Source organism: Indicator indicator, chromosome 3 (genome assembly GCF_027791375.1).
Source record: "Indicator indicator isolate 239-I01 chromosome 3, UM_Iind_1.1, whole genome shotgun sequence".
In the NCBI taxonomy this organism is placed as follows: Eukaryota; Metazoa; Chordata; class Aves; order Piciformes; family Indicatoridae; genus Indicator; species Indicator indicator.
The window spans coordinates 39,387,666-39,414,035 of record NC_072012.1 but is presented as its reverse complement, the minus strand read 5'-3'; the positions used below and the strand labels follow the sequence as shown (position 1 = coordinate 39,414,035).

The 26,370-nt window shown below is 38.9% G+C and overlaps 1 protein-coding gene across 1 annotated transcript in view; it reads left to right on the top strand.

Annotated features, from left to right (window-relative positions):
* Positions 1-26,370, top strand: part of NELL2 (neural EGFL like 2) — a 153,541-nt gene that overhangs the window by 72,792 nt on the left and 54,379 nt on the right. The window contains exon 13 of the mRNA XM_054399534.1: positions 11,295-11,420. Within this exon, the coding sequence (XP_054255509.1) occupies positions 11,295-11,420 (126 nt within the window). The remainder of the gene's footprint in view (positions 1-11,294; positions 11,421-26,370) is intronic.

Here is a 26,370-nt window from a genome sequence, read left to right as displayed (position 1 = left end):
CCATGCCATGGCCCTACCATGACAATGTACTTCTAGTGTTGTATCCCTTTTCCAGCCCAAATGTCTCTTTGAACACCAATTTTTTTTTAAATCTTATTTTTTATTATAGCTGGAAAGAGACTCTTACCTTCATATTATTGAACAGTGTAATAGCAAAATCCACAATAGCAGTAGCGTAACATCAAGTCTTAAAAGGTTGAAATGATCACAGCCTCTCTTTCTGAGCACTTTCTTCATTATGCCATTATTGTGGCTTTAATTGCAAGGAAAGCCAAGTGTAGAAATGTTGAGTTAACACAAAGCCTTTCAGGATTTTTTAGAATGGCTGCAGCTGTTTCTGTGTTTGCACTTCAGAAATTTCCAGTAAAGTGTAAAATTGGATGTCATTGATTCTGTGTTAGAGCCAAAGTTCCCCAAGTACAATCCTGATTTGTGCCTCAACACTGTCTAAATTCAAAGAATAAACAGAAGTAATGAAGTTCCCATTGGTGGAAGTTCTCCTTAAGGCAGAAGAACAAAAAAAAATATTCAAAGGTTGTTTCAGCATAGATCTGGAAAAGCTACATGAATTTCAGCTGAATGATGGAAGGGTTTGACTTCTATCCTAGAAATAATTGGTGCTTTCCCCAAGCTGTGTGCTGCCTCTAGATACTGTTTTAGTGGACACCTTTCTGGTTTAAAATAATAATATTTGTTAATATTTATGTCACATTTACCTTTCCTGGGGAGGACAGTTTAAAGCAATACTTAAAGAGTTGATACTTTTGCTGTTACATGTTGTAAGCAAGTACTCTGAAATCCATTTTCTGCCTCAGGTTGTTTGAGATACCTTGTGAGCATGTTGGATATGGATTATGCTGTGCTGCCCAGGTGTAGCTGATTTGAATATAACATCCTTGGTGTGTAGCTTCCTTGACATCAGTGTTTTACATAAACAGATATTCTAATGAAGCGTAACTAGTTTTTCCCAAAGCAACACCTGCAGTGCTCTGAAACTGATGATCACCCTCTGGGATATATTTCAAATACTGGTCAATTCCCACTCTATTTGTGGTGGTGGAGTTACACTGTAAAAGTCTTTAGGATAAATTTTGTTAACTCCCGGCTGTCAAGATAATCTGATGCATCTATGTGAATGAAATATGCCAATGGATTTGCAAATAGTCTACTGGTAGCAGCTTTAGGTGTGCTTCCCAGAAGTTTGAATCTAACCTATTTTCATGCACTGTGTCATGTGCTTTTGGTGGTCCTCAAAAGATGTGCTTGGGGAGCAGGAGTTACTTGTACCCTTTGGAGACTGCACTTAGAAGGATTACTTGAAGTCTGATTTAATAATAGCACTCTACTATCTCTGTGCAAAATCTGATTTAACTTCAAAACTTTTGCCAGGGATTACTGATTAAATATAGAGGAGAGCAGGGTCAAGAAAGAAGACAGGAGAATGCAGTAATCTTTTTTTAAGCACCGGTACTGAACATGATCTGAGAAAAACAGATTATTTGCTTCTTTATCAAGAGGATTTTGCCTGATGCAGAGGCTGTTTTACATCCTGTACAGATTTTGGCTGAGAATGGAGTTCATCTTCATAGCAGCCTGTACAGTGCTGTGCTTTATATTTGTGATCAGAACACTGTTGATAACACAGGGATGTTTTAGTTACTGCTGAACAGTGATTGCACAATGTTAAGGCTGCCTCTGTTTCTTGCTTTGCCTGCAGCAAGTAGGCTGGGAGTAGGCAAGAAGTTGGGAAGGGACACTGCTGGAACAGGTGAGCCCACCAGACTAAAGGGATATCCCACACCATAAGACAGTGTGCTGAGCAGTAAAAACCGGGATACTCTTTCTGAGGGGACTATTGCTCCAAGACTGGCTAGGCTTCAGTCTGCTGGTGGAAGCTGCAGAGTGATTGCATTTGAATCAATACATGAGTTTATTCTCACTTCTGCTTTTTTTATTCTCTCCTGCATGTCACTGTAGGGGAGTAGTGAGCTGATAAGCTCTGAGTTGCTAACCAGTCAACTCTCCACATGTCATAAATTTACCTACAGGTGTACAGACCATAATGCTTGTACTGGGACTGTACTAGCTGCACAGCACAGGACAATTCAGGATCATCAAATTTTTGTGAAAGCATTTTCCATTTTTATTCTAATTAATCATTTTTCCTAATAACTCTTGTAGTTTCTCTGCTGTTGACATGTTTGTCCTAGTTTCAAGTGTAGCAGCTGAAATGAGACTAATGACTGAGTGACTTTTTCTGCTTTTGAGAATTGCATCAGCTTCACTGATGATTATCCCTTGAGGGGAGAAGGTCTTCAGTTTAGAAATCTGCCTTTGAATAAGCTGGCTTGGTTTAAGTCGTTGAAGGGAAGTAAGCAGTCTTAGAGGATGAATTGTCTTTTTCCATAGCGGATGTCTGAAGCAGGTCAGAAGCACTACTTGGTTGGCCCTCATAAGATTTCTTTAGCTTAGAATCAGATGTTCTCATTTTGCTTGGAAATATCTGCATCTATCCCTGTGTTTGGATAAAAATACTAATGCTTTATTCAATCTTCTTCCCCAACAACAAAAACAGTACACTTCTTTGCTTACCTCAAAAGTACAACCTGTTGTTAATTTTACATTTCATCTTGTTTTTAACTGCTGGATTACAAAAATAAAGAAAGTTTTCAGAATGAGCCTGCTTTCTACAGATTGCAGTGAGGAGAAGAACTCTTAGAAAGATGAAGTAATAAATTACAGTAGGGTATGTGTTGCATCATATTGGCCAAGTATAGTAATCAACAAGACATTTTTAATTTAAACAAGTATAATATTGAGAAGAGCTTAAGTAAGGTAGAGCCCTCTGTAATGGAGATAAACAGCAAACCATTAGAATGTATTCTCTTAACTCCTCTGGGTCTTTAATAAGCAGTGCTGGGCTATTTGCTAGCTTTGCTGTCTTCATGGTACGCATCGTAGTTTTTGGGGTAAGAGTCCTACTGAGGACTGCAGTACTGTCAGTTTTGTGAAGCTGGGAAGATTACCCACAGAATCACAAAATCACAGAATTGTCAGAGTTGGAAGGGACCCCAAGGGTCATCTAGTTCCAGCCCCCCTGCTATGGGCAGGGACACCTTCCTGTAGATCAGGTTACCCAGAGCCCCATCCAGCTTGGCCTCAAAAGCATCCAGGGATGGGGTATCCACCACTTCCCTGGGCAACTTGTTCCAGTGTCTCACCACCTTTATGGTGAAGAACTTCTTTCTAACATCTAATCTAAATCTCCCCTCCTCTAGCTTGGAACCATTCCCCTAGTCCTATCGCTACCTAACACCCTAGAAAGTCTCCTGCCAGCTTTCTTGTAGGTCCTCTTCAGATATTGGAAGGCCACAATAAGGTCTCCTCAGAGCCTTCTCTTCTCTCTTCATATACAAATGCTTTTTTTGTAAGTAAGATGTGGTCAGAGTATCCCATACAGCTAGGAAATAAAGATTTCTATCTCCATCGGCTGGCAGTGTTTGAATCATTACCTTGTCATGTTGGGTTGGGTTGGAAAACTAATCAAGTAGAAATAAAACCTTTGGCTCCAAGAGGGCAAAATGCTATTTCCAAATCACTATTAAAAAGTAATTAAACATTATTAATTAGAAATGTAAAATATAATATTATTCAGTAGTAGCAAAATGTATTTTTTTTTCTCAGCAAAGGCAGTATTATCTTATTTAAATCATTATGTTACTGAGAAATATAAACGTGAAGAACTGTCAGGCCAGTTCTAATGTGTCAGTGTGTCACAGGGGTCCAAATTCATCTTGTCTGCTGTGGCTCTTATTCAGAAAGATAAAGCATATTCCTAACTTGAAGTGTAGAAGTAGTATCCCTCGTGGTAGTAGTATCCCTTGTGGTGCATACTGGGGTGCAGATAGTCCCACCACCTTTAACAGAGGGATAGTTTGTACATGTACAAATTGCAGGATGTGATTTAAGCTTATTTGATTTTAATTATTTCTACAGGAAGTCTGTTTAGACTGATTTCTGCTCTGGCAGGGGGGGTTGGACTGGATGATCTCTAGAGGTTCCTTCCAACCCCTAACATTCTATGATTCTATGATAAACGTCTGGCATTAAACCAAACTTCACAAAGAGTGCAGAGCAATGGCACCTACAGTGATTAGATCTGTTGTAGTACTGTAACTAGTGTGACACTTTTTGAACAACAGCTGTTAGTGTCACTTATTTATGTAGAACAGGCAGTCGTCTACTGAGCAGCTTGTGGGAGTGTGCTACGTCTTTAGACCCTGACCATATCCCAAATACAGACTAGCCTTCCCACAGGGGCCTTCCAATAGCTTAGAATCACAGAATCAGAGGAATATTCACGTTGGAAAACACCTTCAGGATCATTAAGTCCAACCAATAACCCTACTCTACAAGGTTCACCCCTAAACCATATCCCCAAGCACCGCATGCAAACAACCTTTAAACATATCCAGGGCTGGTGACTCAACCATCTCCTTGGGCAGCCCATTCCAGTGCCTGACAACTCTTTCTGTGAAAAAAATCATCCTAATGTCCAGTCTCAAACTACCCTGTTGCAGTTTGAGGCTGTTCTTGTTCTAGCACTAATTACCTGTGAGAAGAGGCCAGCACCAACCTCTCCACAATGTCCTTTCAGGTGGAGAGTGATGAAGTCTCTCCTAGAGGAACTATCCTGTTATGTGTGCATCTGTCTTCTGATGAGCACATGTGTGCACTACAATATGTGGTGTCTCTTCCTGAGAAGAATCTGATATATATTTATAGCTTTTGTATAAAAATACTAATTTTCCTTATTCCACTTTTAAAATATGGGGGGGACAAAAGCCTGATAGTACCAGGGCCAAGTGTTTCTAAATTCAAATTTCACAATGAGAAGTTGTCATATTTAAAAAAAAAAACAGCAAAAACCACAAAACCAACCAACCAAACAAAAAAAAACCCCGAAAAACCAACCAAAGCCAAAATAAAACCCTGCCAAAACCAAACCAAACCAAACAAAAAACCCCAACCAAAGCCAAAATAAAACCCTGCCAAAACCACACACACACAAAATCCAATCAACCAACCAACCAAAAAAACCCCACCCCCAAACCCAACACCCCTAAAACCAATAGCCTGTTTCCCCAAACAAACAAAACAAACTGAAAAATATTATGTCACAATTCAGATTTAAAGACCTATTTCTAGCTGAGTGCAGTGCTGAAGGGGAATGGAGTCTCAGTAAGTTTTTCTGATTTTCAGAATTCACTAATTAATTATATACAAAATCCTTTATATTCTCATTATGCAGCTACATCACACAAGTTAAGTTATTTTGTGCCTAGGGAAAGGCCCGCTGGGATGCCTTCCTGTCTGACAGATAGCTATATATATAATTGCTTGTTTTATCATGTATACACTACCATATGAATTAATTATAAGATATTATTAAATAGTAAGAAGATGCAGTTTGCCAAGTAAAATGTGACATGGTGACAGACTATATTTGTTTTCAAAATTTTCCAGTGTGATATAGGATTTTTGAAAAACTATATAATGTATGTAGAGTCCAGTGATATTTTCATGAAACCAAGGTGAAGATTTATTTTTCTTCCAAGAGTCTCATTGCACAGGTAGCTTTTAAACAATATTTCCTACTGCATGTTTAACGAGGACGGTTTTATCACAACAGTCTGTCTTCCTTTCCAAAAACTGGGGCAAGTTGAAATAAAAACAACTCTTTGTACTGTTAAAAATTGTATTTCTGAAATGCTGTAACATTGTATTGTGCTCTTTCAAAGCTATACAGCACTTTTGTCAAGGTAGGTAGAACTTGAGTGACTGCTTTTATTTTAAAAGTATTTTCTGTCCTAATAGCCCCTTCTCAGGCTGCAGAAGATGGGCAGAGAAACCAGGAGCTTAAGCAAAGATCAGAGATTTAAAATAATGTGAAGGGAAAGGCACCAAGATGCGTACAATGTGTGTGTGTTGCCTATGCAGTTTAGTCATGGTCAAGGAAAGAACAAGCCTTGTGTGAAGATCCAATAATTAGAATTTATTTTTCATCTGAGTCATGCTTTAGCAGTCTAGTCAAGATATAATAATCTCCTACTAGTTCAGTTGCAACAGTTCTAACATTTATAATCCAGTTTACCCTGTTTCTCTTAAGGTCTATTGATAATTCAATAAAAGTCAATAGACACAAGTAGCTGCCCATTTCCTTTTACCTTCCTTATGCATCGCTGCAGCGAGTTGTCAGTGTCCCAAGTTCTTGCTGGGAGCAGCATGGTGGGGAAAGTGAAGGTTAATTTTTTTCCCCCTTCTTGGTATTTGTGTATTCTCGAAATGATTTTGTGTGTTTTAACTCAATATGTGGGGTGTGTTCTTGTAGTTGGTTCAACTAGGATAGAGGCTGAGGATTCACAAGCAATGGGTAAATGATACCCATGCTCTTAGCAGCTGAGACCTCAGGGCAGTGTGCAGGTTTACTAATGAAGTTGTAAAGGCAAATGTGGGGCATTGTATTTATGGGCCGTGAAGACACAACCTTGTGTTAACACAAAATACCCATGGGGCTTTGGTTTTAAAAATGTAGGTCTAATCTGCTTTACTCTTGTGTTCAAGGTAATTTTTTTTATATGCTTATGAGAAATATTTTTTATAAATAAATTTTTTTTCCCTCCTGTTTGCTTTTTTCCTGGATACTTAATATTCTTTTTTTGCAACAATTCTACTAGAGCATCTCTCTGCCCGACATATGCCTCTGTAAATGTGACGAGGGAGATCACTGATGCTTAGATAGCATTGAGTTTTAAAGGAAATGGCTGGAGGCAGGACACTGTCCATAAAGGATCCTCAGTTCTGGAAATAGTCCCCTCTCTTCACAGCCTAGATTTACTGACTTAGTACCAAACTCATTTGTTATTGCAGGCTTTTGTGGTGGATAAAGGCAGTGATAGATAGCAAGGCCTAAGGAGAGGCTTTGTTTGTTACTGTGAGGGTTTGGTCAACAATGATTTATAGATTGCAGGTCAAGTTCTTCTCCTGTTAATAGGTTTGAAAAACCTAACTGGGAATTTCACTCTGGGGAAGCAAACTCATTAGGGTACAGGAGAAAAGGATACAGAGAAACTCATCCTGGGCTATACAGTTTGCATAAATTTTGTTTGAGTGCTTGGGTGATGAAGAAAGGCAGGGTTTTTTGTTTTGGTTTGGGTTTTGGTTTTTTTTTTTTAAGTTTTGATGGTTTTGCAAATATAAACAAATCGTTGAAGTGCAGATTGCAAATATTTTTGCACTAACCAATTTTCCCAGAGATGTTTCCTTTATCTGTTCCACAGGGAACAGAGTAGGTTGATGATCTCCATGACTACATTGTTGTCAGTACATCACAGCTGGTGGCTCAGTATCACATCACAGACTTCAAGCACACAAGTCTTTATTGTTGAATGCATGCAACCATTGGAGTGGTGCATTCATCCTATTGAACTGACTTCAACATTTTACTGGCTAAACAGTAAGATGGTAATGTGCATTAATATGCTAACTAACCTTTTTGGCAGGGGAAAATGAAGATAAATGTCCTATGCTTTCTTAGATACAGAAATGCATCAGGTTTTCTGCTGCACTTAGTGCATTTGTATCTAAAGGTGAATAAAAGGCTACACTAGTGTTTCAACCATGAGCAGAATGAAAAGGCTTTTATTTTGGTAGCTTTGAAAAAGAACAGATGTTGGGCCTTTTCTCTGCTCCAATTCACTTCTCCTTGATCTGTAATACCTTAACCTGATGCATACAAAGCTTGCATATAGAGTGCTAAAGGGGGAATGGAACATCATGTTTTTAGTGTGATTGGTCTGTGTCACTATTTGTCATTTGACTGTTACTTTAGTCTTTTCTTATTATCTTTTGTGTCCTGTGGTGGTGTAATTTAGTGCTAAAGCTGCAAACTGTATGTAAAAGCACCTTTTTATCAACTGTGTGTCCATGGTGTAGACCAATGGAGTTTTGACACCGGATTAGGATCTTTAAGTGCTAATTTAATATAATGACTTGATAGTAGCAATAATGTTAACTTTATTTCCATTTCCTTTGCATTCTCTATAGGTTTTTCCAAAGAGCTGGATGGGGAAGAGTTTTGTTTCTCAGTGGCCAACCAAAAAAAACCCCAAACAAACAAACAAAAAACCAAACAACAAAAAACCCCAAACAAACAAACAAAAAGTGAGCAATATCTGCAAATTAGTTTACAAAAAAACCCAACAATCCAGATTTGTTCAAATGAAACACCTCAGAGTTAACCTGATCAATTGTGGGTTGGGTTTTGTTTTGTGATTTTGTTTGTTTGTGGCTGTCTTCTGTGGTTTTGTGGTTTGGTTTTTTTTTTTTTTTTTACCCAGTTGAAAACTCAAGGTTTTGAAATAAATGCAATTATAAATAAAACATTTTGCAAAACATCAATATGTGGTATGTTGGCAAAATGAAAGCTTTTATTTAGAACACTTCTAAATTAGCAGGTTTGAAGCAGAGTAGCTCTGGCTTTTTCACTGTAAAATGTAAAACCATTAGTGTTTTGGGTCTCCTGTGGCTATTTACGTGCCAAAGCAATCATTAATATAGCTTTCAGAAAGTTCTGTTTAATGCTTTTGAGGCTTTGGATCTTTAAGTAGAATTTTCTGAGGGTGCCAAAGCCAGCTCTTAGGCAGTCTGTTGATGCCAAGAACATAAGGACTCTAATTACTCGAAGACTGATGCTGTTACTTAAATACAAATCAACAACATTAATTTAATATGGAGCTGTGAACTGAAATTGTGACAGATACAAGTGACATGGTTTGTGGTAGTAGCTGAGGCATATGTTGTGACTGCTGGCTGGTTTTGTCAACTGCACATTTATGTTTCAGCAGAACATCTGTAGGTCAGGAGATCCGTGCCATTTTCCAAGTAAAGATGATTGCAGGACTTGAATCTCTCTCCTATGAAGAAAGACTGAGAGAATTGGGTCTGTTTAGTCTTGAGTAGAGAAGGCTGAGAGGGATTCTTATCAAAGTCTATAAATATCTGAGGGGTTGATGTCAAGATAAAGGTGCCAGTCTCTTTCTGATGGTGCCCAGGGACAGGACAAGGAGCAAAAGGTAAAAGCTAGAACACAGGAGGATCCACCTCAACATGAGAATGCACTTTATGGTGAGGGTGATGGAGCATTGGAACAGGCTGCCCATAGATTCTGCTCTAGAGACTATGAAAACCGCCTTGGATGCATTCCTGTGCTGCCTGCGCTAGGTGATCCTGATCTGGCAGGGCAGTTGGACTTGATGATCTCTGGAGGTTCCTTCCAACCCCTAACATTCTGTGATTCTGTGTAAAGCCACCTGCCTCTGGGGTAGTCCTGTGATAGTTTCACTTTTTTTGTGTGTTTTGCTTTCTTAGATGACTTTCACAAAATGTGTTTTGAGCCTTAGTATGCTCACTATAAATACACATTATTTTTTTTTTTTTTTGAGTGGGGGCGGTAAGGGATGTGTGTATGTACATGAAAATTACAAAATCATCTTTTCCAAACCAACACCCTAATAGAGCTATGAGTATTCCATGCCTGCGGAGCTTACAGGGAAAGGAAGGGAAGGAAATCAACTGACTTATATTGGCCATGAAATAAGTAGGAACCAAATGCATGTGAAGTAGGTGGGGTTCACCACCCTGAGCATTCACAGTGAACACCTTCATGATTTGCAGGCAGCTTCCCTCAGCTTCTCCAGTAGAATAGCTGCACAGGGCAGAGAAAATAGTTTTTTTTGAAACTGGATGAAATTAGGAGATGACTACAGAATTGCTAATATTCAGTGTATTGCACTGTTTTGTACTGCAAGGAAAATTTTCTGGGAATGTAAAGGGGGAGCATGAGGGAAACAAGCAAGGAATGCAGTTGTTAACTAGGCATTGATTTACAGACACTTGGAAGAGAGGAAGAATTGCGAGATAAGCAAACGACCTAAACAGGACTAAAGTTAACACTTTTGACATTTAGCATCATAGCATTGAGATGTCAACCCTTATTTGAGTTTATATAGCCTGCCTATTGTTTGGAACCATCATCAGTCTCTGGAACACACCACTGTTTTCCATTCAAAGATTTTATTTTCTGCTCTGAAAGCTGTAAAAATACTGAAAACGGAGGAAATAAAAATTGATGAGCAGGAAAAATCCCCAAGCCTACAATCCACCCTTTTGATTTTTAACATACTTATGTAGGAAGGTTCAGTGATGCATTGTGCATGACAATATAACTAGATGTACAGAGCATCTCAGCAATGCTGTCTTTAGTGTTACAGGAACTATATGCTACTAAGCACTTTCAAATTAATATAACTTTTCTTCTTTGTGGCATAATACTGTAGAGAAGGGGTTTTTAAAAATTCATTTATTTTTATTTGTGGTGCTTTCTCTGTCTTACTATTGAAGTATAACATGGTACGACAAATGCTTCTAATTTTGCAGCCCAAGGGAATACCAAAGTTATTCAGGTTTTGTAGTACATGCCTACCATGATTTATGTCTGCAGTTTGCTCTAGGACTTTATACTGCAACAGATATTCCACCCCAACAAGTATTTTATCAAGTTGTACTTTTCTGTCAGATCACTGCATAAATCAGACTCTTTCCGTTTCCTGTTGGATATGGTGTGTATAGGTATCCAGTATACTTATGTACATGGATATACTAGGTGTAGATATATTGCTTAAATATATATAAATATTATCAATTAGCTAGTTTATAGTTCTGCGAGAAACTTATTATAAGTGTTAGTGCCTTTTCAAATCTTAGTTTCTTCCCAAGCAACAATTAGAACAAGGGCTTATAGTAGTGTGTTTGTGTACTGCTGCAGTGACCGTACAGATACAGTGATAGATGACATTGCAGTGCTGAGGCAGTTGGTCTGCTGTCTAAGACCCCAGTTATTGTTTGTTTGTTTGTTTGTTTTGCTCTTATTTACATCATAGGAATCAGATCATAGGCACTTCAAAGGGAAAAATGTAAGCCAGTGTAATCTTCTTTGTAACTCCACCAACAGCTGTTCACAGAAAGCTCATGCTGCTTCTCTTGTTTGAACACTCCAAGCAGTTATTTTGAAAGAGAAAGCAAAAAAAAAAAAAAAAAAGCAACATTCCAAAATGTGTTGCTGTTCAACTTTTTAGTTTAACCCACTACTGATGGAAGTGAAATAGTGGTGTATTGAGGGATTGCAAAAATACACCACTGGCTTTGACTTGAGATCCTCTTTGCCTTCTTCACAGATATCGATGAGTGTGCTGAAGGACGACACTACTGCCGTGAGAACACCATGTGTGTAAATACACCGGGGTCCTTCATGTGCATCTGCAAAACAGGATATATACGCATTGATGATTATTCATGCACAGGTAAGAGCTGTGTGTTTCTGAAAGGAAATAACAGGATGATGGCGTTTGGAAGCACTGATATGATTCTTCTGAAGTTAATCTTTGTTAGAGTCATGGAACAACTATATGAAATGTTAAACAGAATAAACAAAATAGTTACAAGGATAGAGTGAAGAAAAGCCAATGCTGTTTACAGGTATGTGTTTGTTGTATCCTTTGCCTATGGCTTTCTGGATTGTTTCATAGGTCTGCATGCTTTTGGGTGCTAATTAAAAAGGTGAAGGGAGGAGCCTGAAGGAAAAAAACAAGAGAGCAAAACCAGTGCTATGGGTTACTTGATTTCATATGGCATACCAGTACAACTTCATACGGAGTATAACGTGTGTGTGTGTGTGTATGTGTGTGTGTGTATAAAAATAAATAAATAAATATGTAAATTTTATATATACACACACACATTATATATATATATAGAGAGTATGTAATGGAGTGTAATACTCTTCTCAAAATTCTGATGGATTTGTTGCATATTAGAAGTGGCTGTTTACTCATTTTGAATTCTCCTGCATCAGGGATATTTCCCAGCTGAATCCTGAATTCAGAAGGCAGGAGCTGTGTCTGCCTTGAGCCACTAAACAACATGGTTGGTCTTATCTCTGTAGCTTTCCTTTTTGCTCTGCTGGCTGTCAGTGCTCTAGAGAAGGTGTTGGGTTTATGCTGACTTCCCGTCTTCTTGTCTTTTTTATTGCAAAGCGTGTAATCAAGGGTTATGGAATGAACACTGAACATTTAAAACACCCTTCCATATCAGAGCCAGAATGATTGTAAGTGTTCTTGAGAGAGATGTTTGTTAGGTTTTGTTTTGGTTTTGTTTGTTTTTGTTTTTTTTTTTTTCCTGCTAGACAGCTAAAGGAAATATGATTCAAGGATATGGCACATTCTCTCAGTGAAAAAAAAAAACGTGTGCAAACAAAATAGTGCTTGAACTATTTGGTGTGCACAGGAGAACACATTAGCATTACCTCTTTCTAGAAGGGGATGTATTCAGTAAAACTTTCTTGAAGTTCATATTATCTAACAGTAAATCTGTCTAAATGGACAAGAGTATGAGGAAACAGCACTGTGAAGCTAATTTCTAAATATTTTTTGTCTATTTTGTCTTGGCTTTTTCAAACATCATTTATATGTCTTGGTACAGAAACAGCTTCTTCATAAACTGGCATGATTTGCTTGCCCAAACATGCACAGCAGTCAGGAACATGGATCTGAAAGCAGTTGGAGTTGATTTTTGTGCATAGTGTCTTAATTGTAATTGACATTCTTCTCGCTTGCACTGACAAGCACCTTTTTACTTCAGTAAGCCCAGTTCTTGAAGGACCAAGTTATAGGCAGATCCTTTCTGGAGCAATCAGTATGTTTTGAGCCCGTATTTATAAATAGTAGTTTCCTATAAAATTGGGCTGAGGGGTGAGGAAGCCAATTATTTCTTTTCCAACTTTATTGAACTGGGAAAACTTAATGCAAAAAGAAGCAAAGTAGATGGAGCAGTTCTGTAAGATTACAAACTTTAAGACTCACTAGGCTAAATGAACTGTTAAGCCACTGCAGAGACTTTCTGTGTATCTGAGCAGTGCTGCTCCCTGTCATTTGGGACCTGGAGTTTTTCTGGAGTTAAATCATAGTGAATTTTGGATACTGAGAGGCAATCACTAGGATGCAGTGCCTGTTGGGTGGTAGAATTTCCACGAATGTGTGTATATCCCAAAATAACTCTGTTTTTGTTTTCCTAGCTCACTACTAGTGTGAGCAACTTGTGGTGGAGGCACTGTTCAGTTATTGAAGCATGTAGACTTATGAGACCCTTGCATGACATTTTCACCAAACAAATAGTGAGTGACTGACTATGCTTACAGGACATGGCTGAAGGAGGTGTGTTGGTGAATCAGAACAAAGTAACAGTGGAAAGGAGTTTATGATACTAATGACAGTACTTTGCTGTGCTGCAGGCATACAAACAAGTGTAGTCTAGGCTGTTCTGCTTGGATGTACCTGACTTTTCATCAGCATGATTTTTCTCTTACAGCATACTGTGGTATTTTAAAGCAAGTAGTTTGCAAGAAAGTCATTACACTTCTCTTTATTGTCTGTCTTTGGTTTGTTTTTAAGTGGAGCCTAATGACGTTCAGCTAAACAAACGGTATGTAGGACTTGAGAAAGAAAAGTATTTCCCAAATACATTTTGTTTTAGAGAATCAAGGCAGTAAAGTGTGTCAGGGATCTCAACCTGTCTCCGACAGCCTTGCATTTGCTCTATTTAAATCCATCAGTTTAATCTGCTTTTTACGCTTGTAGAAATCTTTGCACTGAGAATTGTGATGCCAAGTTGTCTGTACCCAGGACACCTCACTATGCATCATAAGCTCAATACCCATTCACTGTAGCTCAATTTTCTTGTCATGACAGTGCTAGTTCTTGAAGTTAAGGGCATGTACCAAGCCTTTTTATCTGGCAGGAAAACAGGCTAGTAAGGAGAAAAGCAGTCATGATAGACCAAAGAGGAAGAGCTCTGCAAATTAAGGAGCTATTTTTTGAGGGTTTTGTGATGTGTACCCTGTTTAATTTGGCATATCTGTGAAATTAAGACTCTGCACTGTCCTTAACAGAATTGTCTGGGTTTTACATATTTATTTTTTTTTCCTAATAATCAGATTTATTGCAAAAGTTGCATAAAATAGTTGATGTATTCCATAGTCCATGCAAAAACCTAGTATTGTAGGGCATTACTTCTGCATTGCTTTTTCTGTTTTTCTCATGATAGCTGGAAGCATCAGCTTTGATAGCATCAGTTCTCAGCTACTAGACAAGGGCATTATAAAGATGCCTCTTGCCAGCTATTCATGAAAGTCATATTAGAGAAGCCTCACACACAAATCTCTCATGCACAAAGGCAGTTCTATGTATTTTACGGGCAACTTGATACTGCAAGTGTACTACAAAAACTACCAAAGGCTCCAGGACTTATGTTGGCATGGTTCTACAGCACATAACTCTATTCAAATCTCTTGGTGCTTGTGCACAGTGTTTGCAAGTAGCTTTAGTCATTCCACCATCTTTTGCCTTCCATAGAATTCAAAGTTCTTTGCAAGTCTTTGTTTGCTTTATTGACAGTTCTGGGTTTGACTTGTTAGCTGAAATATCAACAAAACTGAAGAAGGGGCAGATTTTTAATCTCATTTAGGAATAACAAGAATATGGCAAGCAAGCAGCAACTCACCCTGTGTGTTACTAAATGTTAAATTTCTAAAATATATTTCAGGTCACCTTCTTCCTTGTAGTGCTGTGTAATCAAGTCCAGTTACAGAACCATAGCTGTGCATAAAATAACTGCTTACAGTAAGCTAGACCAGCTCTGGCAAGAACATCACTGGGGTTGTTACTAAGCAGGAAGAAAATATTCTGTAGCTTGGCATTAATATGTCATAGTTTGCACAGGATAGCTGACGCACAGGAAGGAGATGTTGAAAAATTATACCTGAGCCCTGATTAGGCCAGTTATGATGGAAGCAATGTCTACTCAGCTTGCTGGCAGACTAACATAAAATGCCTTATTGTTCCATTCTGTGGACCCATCTATAATTTGGCAGTCATTGATCAAAATAGAAAAGAGACATAAAATCAGTGACATTGAAGGGATTTTCTCATGTAGGAGACATTTGGAAAGAAATCTGTGCTATCTATCTCTGTCAGAGTCTGGACACAAAAGACTGATTTAAATAGCATATAGCTGCTTCCAGTCTCTCTCTTCCTGGCATGTTTATTGCAAATTTTACAATAGATCTGAATTACATTTTGATTTTCACAACAAAGAGTATAATGAAGACATCAATTTTGGGTTTTGTTATTTGTTTTCATCTTGGAAGCAAGATTGAGTCAGTCACAACCATATTTACACAGAAATCTGTTGTTCATGACTGATTTTATGTTCAGAAATCAATCATAGCTATGAGAAGGGGAGACGAGTCCTAAACTGCACCCATACGCCAAATGGGTGCACAAACTGCAAATTAACCACATAAAAAATATGCCCTGGGCTACCATGTTTCCCCTACATTAGGGTTGTCTCATTCCCCTTCCACTTTTCTTCACAGAACCTGGAATGTAATGGTGTGCTGGGGGAAGGAAGGCAGAAAATAGTATTAGTCTGTGCTTGGGGTAGTTTTATGTTTGTAGCATTATGCTGCACCACCACTGTTAGAAATGATTAGATTTGAAAGCCTTAGGTTTGTGGGGTTTTGTTTTGTTTGGGGTTTTTTTGTTTGTTCTGGTTTGGTTTGGTTTTTTTTTTTTTAATAGTAACACATGTGTCCTTACTCTGTCTGGGATTACAAAGAGGCAGAGGCTGTTTTCTTGTCTGGAAAAAGAGAGAGCTTTCCTTCTAGAAAGAAGGATGTAGCCAGTGTCACCTCCAGTCTTTCAGGCTGCTGTGTAAGCCTCAGTGCTCTGGACAGTGCAATACATATCCTTCACTGCTCTTTTTGGTTTGATTGATTTAATGGAAAAGGGAGAAGTTAAGAAATGAGAGATGAGTGCTCTCTCTTTTTCACACTTGGCTGTAACAGTGAGAAGTTGTGACTAGCCACAATGGATGCTTAATCATGTTTAGTCTGAACAGATGTATTTAGTTTCCTGCCTTGGGACCACTCACCTACGTAAGTAACGCATCAAAAATCAACAGAAGAAACAAGATCCTATCAGATTTAGTGCATCCTCCCTAGATTGTATTAAGGCAGAGGAAGATGCATGCTGTGGCCTGGAAAATCTATGGATTTTCTAAGCCCCAGATGATTTTCAAGGCTCTTTTTTGTGCGGTCTCATGGGCCACCTTTTTTTCTTCTGCTTTTTTTTTTTTTCCTTTTTTTTTTTTCCCTTTTTTTCCTTTTTTTTTCTTTTTTTTTCTTTCCACACGGCATGAAAGTGCCTCTAGTGGAAGCGCTGGTGGTGTGCTCAGCCATTCCTGTGGGTGGGAATCCCTGAGGTGGTGTGAGGAAGGTAACAGGTGATGTTACCCTCCCAGGGAATTCCTCCCCGGTGTGTGTTTCATGTTTCACACTTAGTGGTACTGGAGAAGGTGGCATTGAGGCTGTCCATGAGTGCCCTAGGACAGTATCTTCACTTGGCTGCTCCTGTACTTATGCTCTGGGTAAGATGGTAAATGACCAAATGTAAGATGGGTATATGAAGTATGGAATGTGTTAGTAGGTAAACCAGACTTTTTGAATTGATGTTTGTACATGCTGTCATCTGTGTGGTTTAGTAAATATTTACCCTGACACAGTGAAGTTTTACAATTGTGCTGTACTTTGACAGGAAATACACGTGAATTCTTAGCTCATTAATTATTAAAAGCATGCTAGGCATGTTGCAAATTGTGGCCTATTTCTTCCATGCATGGTCTGGCCACGTGAGCAGCCGTGTCCATCTCTGCAGCAGTGCTGAGCTGTGTGCATCTAGGCACTCTTGTCACTATTTTAAAGGTGTGCAGACCTTGTAGCTTCTTTTTACAACCATGGAATCGGAGAATCATAGAATGGTAGGGGTTGGAAGGGACCTCCAAAGATCATCAAGTCCCAACTCCTCTGCCAAAGCAGGGTCACCTGGGGAAGGTTACCCAGCAATTCATTCATTCAGGTGGATTTTGAAAGTAGAGACTCCACAACCTCTCTGGGCAGCCTGTTCCAGTGCTCTGTTACCCTCGTGTTGAGATGGAACTTCCTGTGTTCCAGTTTGTGTCCCTTGCCCCTTGTCCTATCACAGGGCAAAACTGAAAAGAGACTGGCCCCTTCTTCTTGACACTCACCCTTCATATATTTGTAAACATTAATAAGATGTTTCAAAAAATAACCATTTTGCTAAATCCATCCCAGACAATTTTGCCTTTCCTTTTTATTTTAATGTAAGCCAAGTCATGCTGATTTTTTGCTACTGCTTGCTTTTAGAAAGAAATAGCTTAGAAGCCAAAAGAGTTGAAGACACTAAGTCTGTGAGACCAGCATTGTCTGTTACAGCCTAGTACCATCATGTTTGTGCTTTAGGGTTTGTTTTCTGTCTTCTAAAGAAAATTGTGAATGTATCATGACTTTGGTGGAAATATTTGTGAAGTTTGTTCTTTGGAGTCAAAATTGGAGTAAAAGTTGAAGTACTTTAGAAATAAAAGGACTGAGTGGAATAGATTAATACCTTTGGTCTTTGGGCTCTTTGACTTGGCTATATGGAAGGCCTGCTCAAAGCAGTGAAAGATGTGTTGGACTCACTGGGCTTTAAGTAGTTGTATCCAACTGGACCTTTCTAGGCCTCCATCTTCCTCCTCTGCAGCATATCTAAGTCTTTGAGTCTCAAACATTTTTCTAACAATTTTTCTGAAAATTTGTGTCAGTGCATTTAGCAGCATTTAATTATTTTTTTTTCCCTTCAATTGCCTCTCCGGCTAAACCAAAGTCTGATAACTGTTTCCACATAAATTACCAACAATTATGGCAGTAGCAAGTTGAGTGACACCTGAAATTTTAATTCTCTGGAATATTGGCAGCTCTGCATATTTTTCAAATCAAATTAAGTGACAAACCTGTTGCGAATTGGAGGAAATTCCTAGACCATCATTAAAATAATAATGAGTCTGAGGAGATTGGCTTGACATGTGGGAAAGATTTAAGGAGGAAACATCACATTTAGCTGCATTATGATGATGAATGTTCAAAAAATAGGAGTTAGTTTAGCAATAATACTAATTAATAATTACTTGAGTTTTCAATAGTAAAGAGAAAAATGTAGGGGAAAGGGCTGCACCACTGCATATTGGTGACCAGTTGTTCTGGACTCAAATTCTTTGCTTTTTAATGATACTAAGGGATGACTGAAAGAAATCCACATTGACATAAGGCATAGAAAACAAAATGTCAGCTTTAGCCTGTACATCTGATACTCTCTTGCCTAGCTTTGTCCTTTTTTTCCTATGCAGCCATTAATGTTTTCTCACTTCAGTTTTCCAACAGGCTACATCATTATGGTTTATTTCATATTTGTTTTGCCTAGAGCAATCAAACTTGTGTCCTTACTAAACACTTCTGTTCCATTCTTGTAGATAGCTGTGTCTTATAAACAGCCTACACACCTGCTTGGATCTGACCTCTCCCCATCTTTGGAAGCCTCAGTATTAGTTGAGTACAGCTGATTAAAACATCTGTCTTATATGTGCCCTGTGCCCAGTTTTCACTATCCTATCAGCCAGAAAACAAAACTGGGAAAGATTTTTTTCGGTATAGTATATAGCCAAAGCTTGGTCTTGCCTGTTTTTCCTTCATTAATGCTTTGTTTACAATATAAGTCTTCTGAGGATGCTTATGAGGAAACAGAGGCAGTGTCTTTGCAATGCTAATGCAACACATCCTTATCACCCGAGTGCAGATGCCCCTGCTATGGGAACCACCAGTCTGATATCTGGGCAGACTTGAAATACCAATAACAGAGACTGGGAATTTGTTGAAATAATGCAGCCCATATCCTGTTTATGATTCAGACCCCCAGATTATCAGGGGTTTTGCTGGCTGCCCAACTGCTTCTCACAATATACAGCTATTTTTGATGGGGGAATACACTGCCTGTCACATCTTTTTTTATTAACATATTACTCTGAAACACTTTGGATGAATGATTTCTTTTGGCCACTAGAATACTCAAGTTCATAAAAGTGCATCTGCCTGTGTGTTTCTGTGCAGATTTCACTGGCTTATTTTTGACGTGTAAATCTATCAAATTGTGTGGGACATCAGCAGTCGGAGAAATCTTCTCTTTCTCATGTATTGTGCAACAGAAGCGTTTAATAACAGCAATACTTGAGAAATGGTTTTGCTGAATTGCTTGTGAGGATGATGAAAGTAAAATCTTAGGACAAAGACCAGGTAAAATTCCAGACTTATAATGCATCAGACATTCAGGAAAAGTTTGTTGATGGGTTCTGACGTGAGTCAGGAAACAGGTTTGCATCAGTGCACCTTGGTAGGATTCCAGCCAACTATGAAGCGTGAGTATTTTTGTATTGCTATTTGTTTTTATTCCAACTTTACATTTTATTGTACAACTGTGCATTTCATTTACCACAAATGAGTTCAGAGAACCGAAAGGAATGCCTCTCCTTATTTAAAACGAAGAATAAAATCTAACTTACATGTGAGTAACATAATCTGTATTTTAGCACTTGCACCAACGTCTCTTAAGAGTGGTGTAGTTGCCTGGGTTTCCATGGAGGAAAGCTACTGTAAGACTGATGTAATCCAGAGTTGAATGAAGCCACCCAACTTCTGTGTTTAATGCTACATAGTTGTCCTGAGTTAATTAACAGTCTAAAACTGGCCTGCTTTTTCAGACACAGAGGAGCATCCACAAGTCATCCTGAAGATAATGAGAGCTGATAGCACTTAGTACATTGGTAAATAAGGCCACATTTTAATAAGAAAGTGAATATAACCACATGATGCAACTTTATTCAGCCCTGTTGTAAACTCTTTATCCTTCACTGCCACAAAGAAGTTGAAAAACAGGTCCATGACCTCAGATTAGTCATATGCTTATAGTATACCAGTTTTGCTACTTGAAAATACAGTAACGTGAGGGTTGGACTCAATCTCTGGAGGTCCCTTCCAACCCTTAGCATTCTATGATTCTATGCTGACAGCAAAAAAGTTAATTTCTTCCTGTTTATTTCCCTTGATTTATTTTGATGAATTCAGCATCATTTCAAGTTTTTCTCAAGTTCTGCAGCCTGTACAGCAGCTGAGCTCCATTTCTGCACTTAAAGGACAGAATAATTGCATAGTATGGTGCAAGGGACAGAGCAATAAACAAGCATACTGACAGGGGCTTGTAACATCCCTGGAGTGACATGCTGCGGCTTGAGTAACGAAATGTTTTAGTCAGCAAACCACCAGAGAAAACATGCAGTTCTGGATTTATAATGATGTGGGCAAGATGAACCATCTGTCCTTTTCATCTCTGATTTTGGCAATTCCTTTCCCCCAATTATATTAGAAATAATGTGCATGCACATGCATTATCACACAGTGTAATCCAAATTCTACTGAGGGGTTGGTGTCCAGCTAGGATGTCAGGGTTGCTCTTAGTAACAACGGTGTAGAAGCCAGCTTGTATGCACAGAGCATTTTTAACTCAAAATCTGTTTGATTCTGATTCTCAGTACTTGGCCCAATTTCTGTTCTGCTTTATAGTGTGTCAGCCTACATGAAGCTCTCAGTTGTCTTTCAGGATAAATTCACTCCCATATCCACTTTCTAGCTGTAAAATAATTCACAAATCTAATAAAGGAATGATATTCACACTGCAACTACATTACTAAGGTAACAACACAAGCAGTTCATATATATATATCCCAGTTTAAGACAGCCTGCTCTCACAAGAAACCTTTTGCTCCCCACACCCCCACCCCCCTTCCCCAACAGTGGGAGGTAAAGTAACACACACGTGTTGTGGGTTGGATTTGCCCCCTCAACAATTTGGAGATTTACCCCCAGAATAAATTTGCTGCACTAACTCAGAATTTTTGGAAGTGAAATGAAGTTGTATTTACAAAACATGAACTAAATATAAAAGTGTAAAAGACAGTAAACATATACTGGGTGTTTTAATATTTATTCACAGTTCAACAACATCAGAAATACTCCCTTATACAAATTCAGCTCCTCTCCCCTCTCCCATCCCCAACCCTCTCTAGATAAAAAAGGCCCCAAAGGAGGCTGCATGCAGTTAGCCTGCTTTTGCCTGCCCCCCTTTCCCCCTCCCTGGTACCTCACACAGTAGTCAAAACAAAGATTGTTCTGGCAAGGTCACAGAGAGAGAGAGCAAGCAAGCAGAAACAGGGAGAAAAAGAGGAAAGAACTATCTGTGCTTTCAGATTTATAGAAATTTGCAGAGCAAATGACATTAAATAATTCTGTCTCAAATATTCTGTCCAGCCTCCCTCAGACATTTGTGTGGCCCACGGTTAGAAACCTGTGGTGGGTTGAAATTCTCCCCAACATAAAATTGCCAGACCAACTCAGTTGAAAGCAAATGAAGCTGTGTTTACAGGCAAAACTGTAATCTAGAAAAATGGAATGCAATGAAAATGTACAAAATATACAATATTTACATGCATTTACAATTTATAAACAACACAAGAACCCCCCTGGAGAAAACCAGGGGGTAACCAACATCTTCCTCCTCTTCCCCTCCTTCCCCCCTGTACACAGCACAAGAGAAAGAAGAGCAGAGAGTAGTTTGTTAGTACTTAGCCACAACAAAGCAGTGCAGCCAAGATCAGCAAGCTAGCAGAAAACACCAGCTAGTATCTGCCAGAGCAAAGGAAGCAAAAAGAGTTTACAAATCTAACCTTATGTTGGTAGTCACAGTATTACAGTATATTAGAGGTTGGAAGGGACCTCAAGAGGTCGTCGGGTCCAACCCCATAACTGTGATCATCCAGTCCCACCAGCTGCACTGAAGGGAGGTAACATCTACCTCCACACATCAGTGATGGGTGTTGGAAATGGAGATGTTTTCCCCTAGATCCTGCAGGTACAGCTGCATCTCCAACAAGGCATCCCCATCCAGTGCCCCCACCTGGGAGCAGCCTCTGCATATCAAGTCTCCCACCTTTCCCAAAGGGATTGGTCAGACCAATGGGATTATTTATACCTTAGCATTATTTTCCCTTTTGCATCCAGTGGTAATTTATTTACATTCTATCACTTTCTGTTCAAGATCTGTGGAAAATTTTTCTAGGCACAGCCTAAAACTACCACAAAACCTCTGGAAAATTCTTATTTACAATTAAGCATCACTTATAACTGTAAGGACACAAAAAAAGCCCTGTGGTTGAGATAATGAGTCTAACAGAAATTGTATACGGTACAATTACCTTAGCCTGTTTTGCAGAAAAATAGCAAAAGCTGAAAAGCAGCAGCAAAAGTCAGCCATAAAATGACCTCCCCCACCCCCCAAGCCCGCAGCCAGCCCAGCAGAAAAGACTCACACCCCAAACCTGAAATCAGAATCAGGAACTGGAAATAGGAAGCCTCTTGTGTAACAGTCTGAACTACAAGCCCCATGATGCTTTGCTCCAGTCAGCACTTTTGTTTTAAAGCTGGCGTGACATCAGCATGGTATCGAATACTCACCAGCAGATTCAGCTGGCTAAACCTGTGACATCGCTGCTGTATCGGATACAGTGGAACTTGCTTATACTTCATCAGGATTCAATCAGGTTCTCGTTGTCAACTTAGTTTGGAGGTTGTTTCTGCTTGGAATGAGGTCTTTTTTTTTTTTTTTTTTTCCCTTCCTAGAGGATACTTTTTAGGTCCTATTTCCTCCTCGGTTATTGACCCAGTTCATAACAGTTGTTCATCTGGCTCTGCAATTGTAGCAGGATTGATTTCTCGGCTGCTTGAAATCTGAGATATTTTTAAAGAATCCTTGTTAGAATATGATTTGGGTTGTTAAAGAGAAAATTCATTCCCTTTGCAAAGATATGAATGTATGATCTTCAGCAGATCTTCAGAAGACCAGTACCTTCTGTTACAGAAATCATACTTGTTCCAAATATAAATATATTTGATATATATGTGTGAGTATGTATCTATATGTCTATATTTATCATTGCATTTATAGAACTGAGTTCCCTATTAGTCTTAGAAACAGAAGATAGTAAAAGATACTCTATCCAAAGCCAATCTCTAACTATTTTGTATTTCTAGTTTCTGTGCACTGTCTGCAGCAGCAGACATCATCATTGATTATTTTAGTCTGCAAGGAATGTATTTTGCATTGTCAATGTAATAGGGAATTTTTCAACATGTAAAAGGAGGTACAGGTATCAACTTGAGAATATACTCAGTTTGAAATGGTAACTCAGAAAACAACGAGATCTTTTTCATATAAAACTTCTGAAAAGACAATATTTTCAAGCATTTACTTTGCTTAATGCTTGTCTCAGAGTGTTACAAAGATGTCCACTGTGCCTCCTATTTCTCAGTCTACTGAATCCCTCTGCAACTTTCAAGCTCCCAGTGTCCCTTGACAACTTTTACAATGCAGTTATGTTCTGTCAATACAATGTGATTAGAAGTCAGAAACATAGGGATATAGCAAAATTAACAGAGGATACTGACAAATAGACATGCAATACTGACTGAATTATTAATTTTTGTAGCTAATTACACTGACTCTTTACACTAGAATTTTCCTAAAGCTGACACAGGAGGTAGAATTCAGTTTGCAGTTAAAACAACCCAATGTAGATGTCTTCATCTAAACTTGTATTATAATCAACAGAGGTCAAGGATTCATCTGGACTTGCCTTAGTTTTCTATTGACAGGTCCTAGGCAGTCATTATCAAAGGATTAGCAGACTTGACACAAGACCTGCCTTGTAGGTCTTGCACTTTTTGTGTTCTGTTGGATGCAAGAAAAGTGACTAAGTTCCATGGGTTTGAGCCCCTCGTCTGTGAGTAACTCAAGCCCATGCTGGGTGTCTATTTTACACTTTGTCAGTTCCATAGGTTACACTGACTATAACATGAACTTGGATGTCTATAACAAGATCTGGTTGCCCAGGTAAAGGTCTGGTGCCTTTTTAGATGCTATGGTGTGTCCTACTTGCTCTCCAACTGCTGTTACAGTCTTCCTGTAGAACCTCCTGTTACAGCTTTTGTTGATATCTTGGATGTCCATGAAATGTCAGGCTAGATGTGGCTTGTAAGCCTGGCATGTGTTTATGCAGCAAATCCTGCCCAGTAACACACATGTAGACAGCTGGATTTAGGTACCTCAGTCTGGAGCCAAATTGTACCCAGAATTGCCAACAACCAAAGAGCTGCAGTTTTTCTTTAAGAGGGTTTTAAGTACTGAAAAGGACATGGAATACTGTCTGGTCAAAACTTCTTCATTTCTTCCCAATACTGGATAGTAGTTGTGGATTGTGGGAATTAGAATGATGGTAGAGAGAGGATGGCTTCTATTAATTAACTGCAACGTGACATCCTCTCACAGCTGGACCTGCCCTGGCCTGTCCTCTCCTGATCACAGAGTGTGAAGGATAGACTGCAAAGATCAGGAAACACAGTAGGTAGCCTTGAGGACTGTTTGAAGTTGTACGGATCTTTTTGACTCAGGAGATAGGAATCTGCTGCTGTCTCATTGAGTGAGCCAGAAGTGAAGGAAGTTGGATAGCTCACATCTATCATGTCTGAGCCAGCTGGTGATTGCTTCATGCCAGGAGAGTACAGCCTCTACTCTGAGGGACTCCAGCCAAGGTCAGTGAGAGACTGAAGCTACTGTATGAGGCAAGACAGCTTTTAAAATAGGAACAGTGGAGTTATTTAAGGTTATGTGGTCATGCTGTATTGAAGTCAGCAATTTTCTCCACATTCACAGTTTAAAATGAAGGTGAATATAACCATGATATAAATTAGCCAGGTATTAAGGGTAGAGGATATATCTGGCAGTAAATTAATTTAATGTCTGTCAGTCTGCATTCTATTGTTGAAAAACATTTCCAACCTTATGATGACACAGTTAAGACAAAGGGTAAGAAAAAAGAACTCTGTCAAGATTCATAAGAGGAGATGAAACATTTTTTTTAAATTTTATGCAAGGTTTCATATGCCTTTTAATATTAAAGCTGCAGGGTTTTTTTTCTTTGAATGACTATGGCAGTTTCCTATTTGTACAGATTGGAATCCCCAAATTATTTCTGTTCATTCAATCTGCATGTATGGAAACTTCTAATTCTTTATAATTTAATTCCCACACCAGGCCACATGGCATGTCCAGTAATCACTGACTTGTGAAACAACTTAGAAGTGTCTCTTGTTTCTCATGGAATGTGTATAAGATATTAACCTGCTTTATGCTAAATGGTAGACTGTTTCCTTAACTCAAGTTTTATAATGTCAGTTATAATCTAGTATTTGTCCTCATCTTTGACAAATCTTTCCTAGGTTTGTTTCTGAGATAAATTTTTATCAACATTACTACTTTTTGTCAGTCTTTTGGACTGGTGATTTTCAGCTTTCATAGCCAAATGTACTTCACTGCATCAAACTGCTTTTTCAAAGTAGGAACTGATTTCTACAGCCAGAATAATTCAGGAGTAGCCTTTTGGGTTACAATCCTCTCTTCCAGCCATGTACTTAAGTAGTAGCCTTGTGGTACAGAGCCCTTGATCACAGCAGGAATTGCATTCCTGCTGGTCCCTCTGTGCACAGAGAGTTATGCTGAAATCTACTCTGAAATGTGTTGATCCACAAAGTAAACATATTGGGCTTATCCACTTCACTGACTCATCTCTAGTCAGTGTTCCTGTGTGTAATCCCAAAGAAAGCTTATATTTTTAGTTCTACATGTAGCTTCTGATTCACACTGAAATGTGCTGATGAATCTGCAGCTGGGCTGTAGCTGGTCCTGCACGAATTCACCCCATGGAAACTAAAATCACACTTTTTCGGCCCTTCTGATTTGTTCTGTCAGTGTTTGCCAGTTTATCTCTGCAGCAGTCGAAGAGTGGGCAAAGATGAAGGAACAAATACCACCTACTGAGAAAATATATTCAAACCCATACTTAGGGTTTTGTTCTGTTGATGCCCCGAGAAAGACTTGCTAAATCAACATTGCTAATTGGAGAAGTCATGTTGATACAAAGGGAAGCATCGCTGTCTACACTGTGTTCCTGCACAACAGAATCCTAAGGTTCTTGGGTGAAATTTCACTTTTGTTAGTGAAGTTACAGATTGTGAGGCAGTGTTTCTGAAAGTACCGTGTCTATAAAAGACACTTGATACATTTCCTGAGGACATTCTCAGTTTACAGAACTATTCTGTCTTTTAAGAACGCACTAGTGGGTTTGTGGCATCTTCAAACTGCGCTA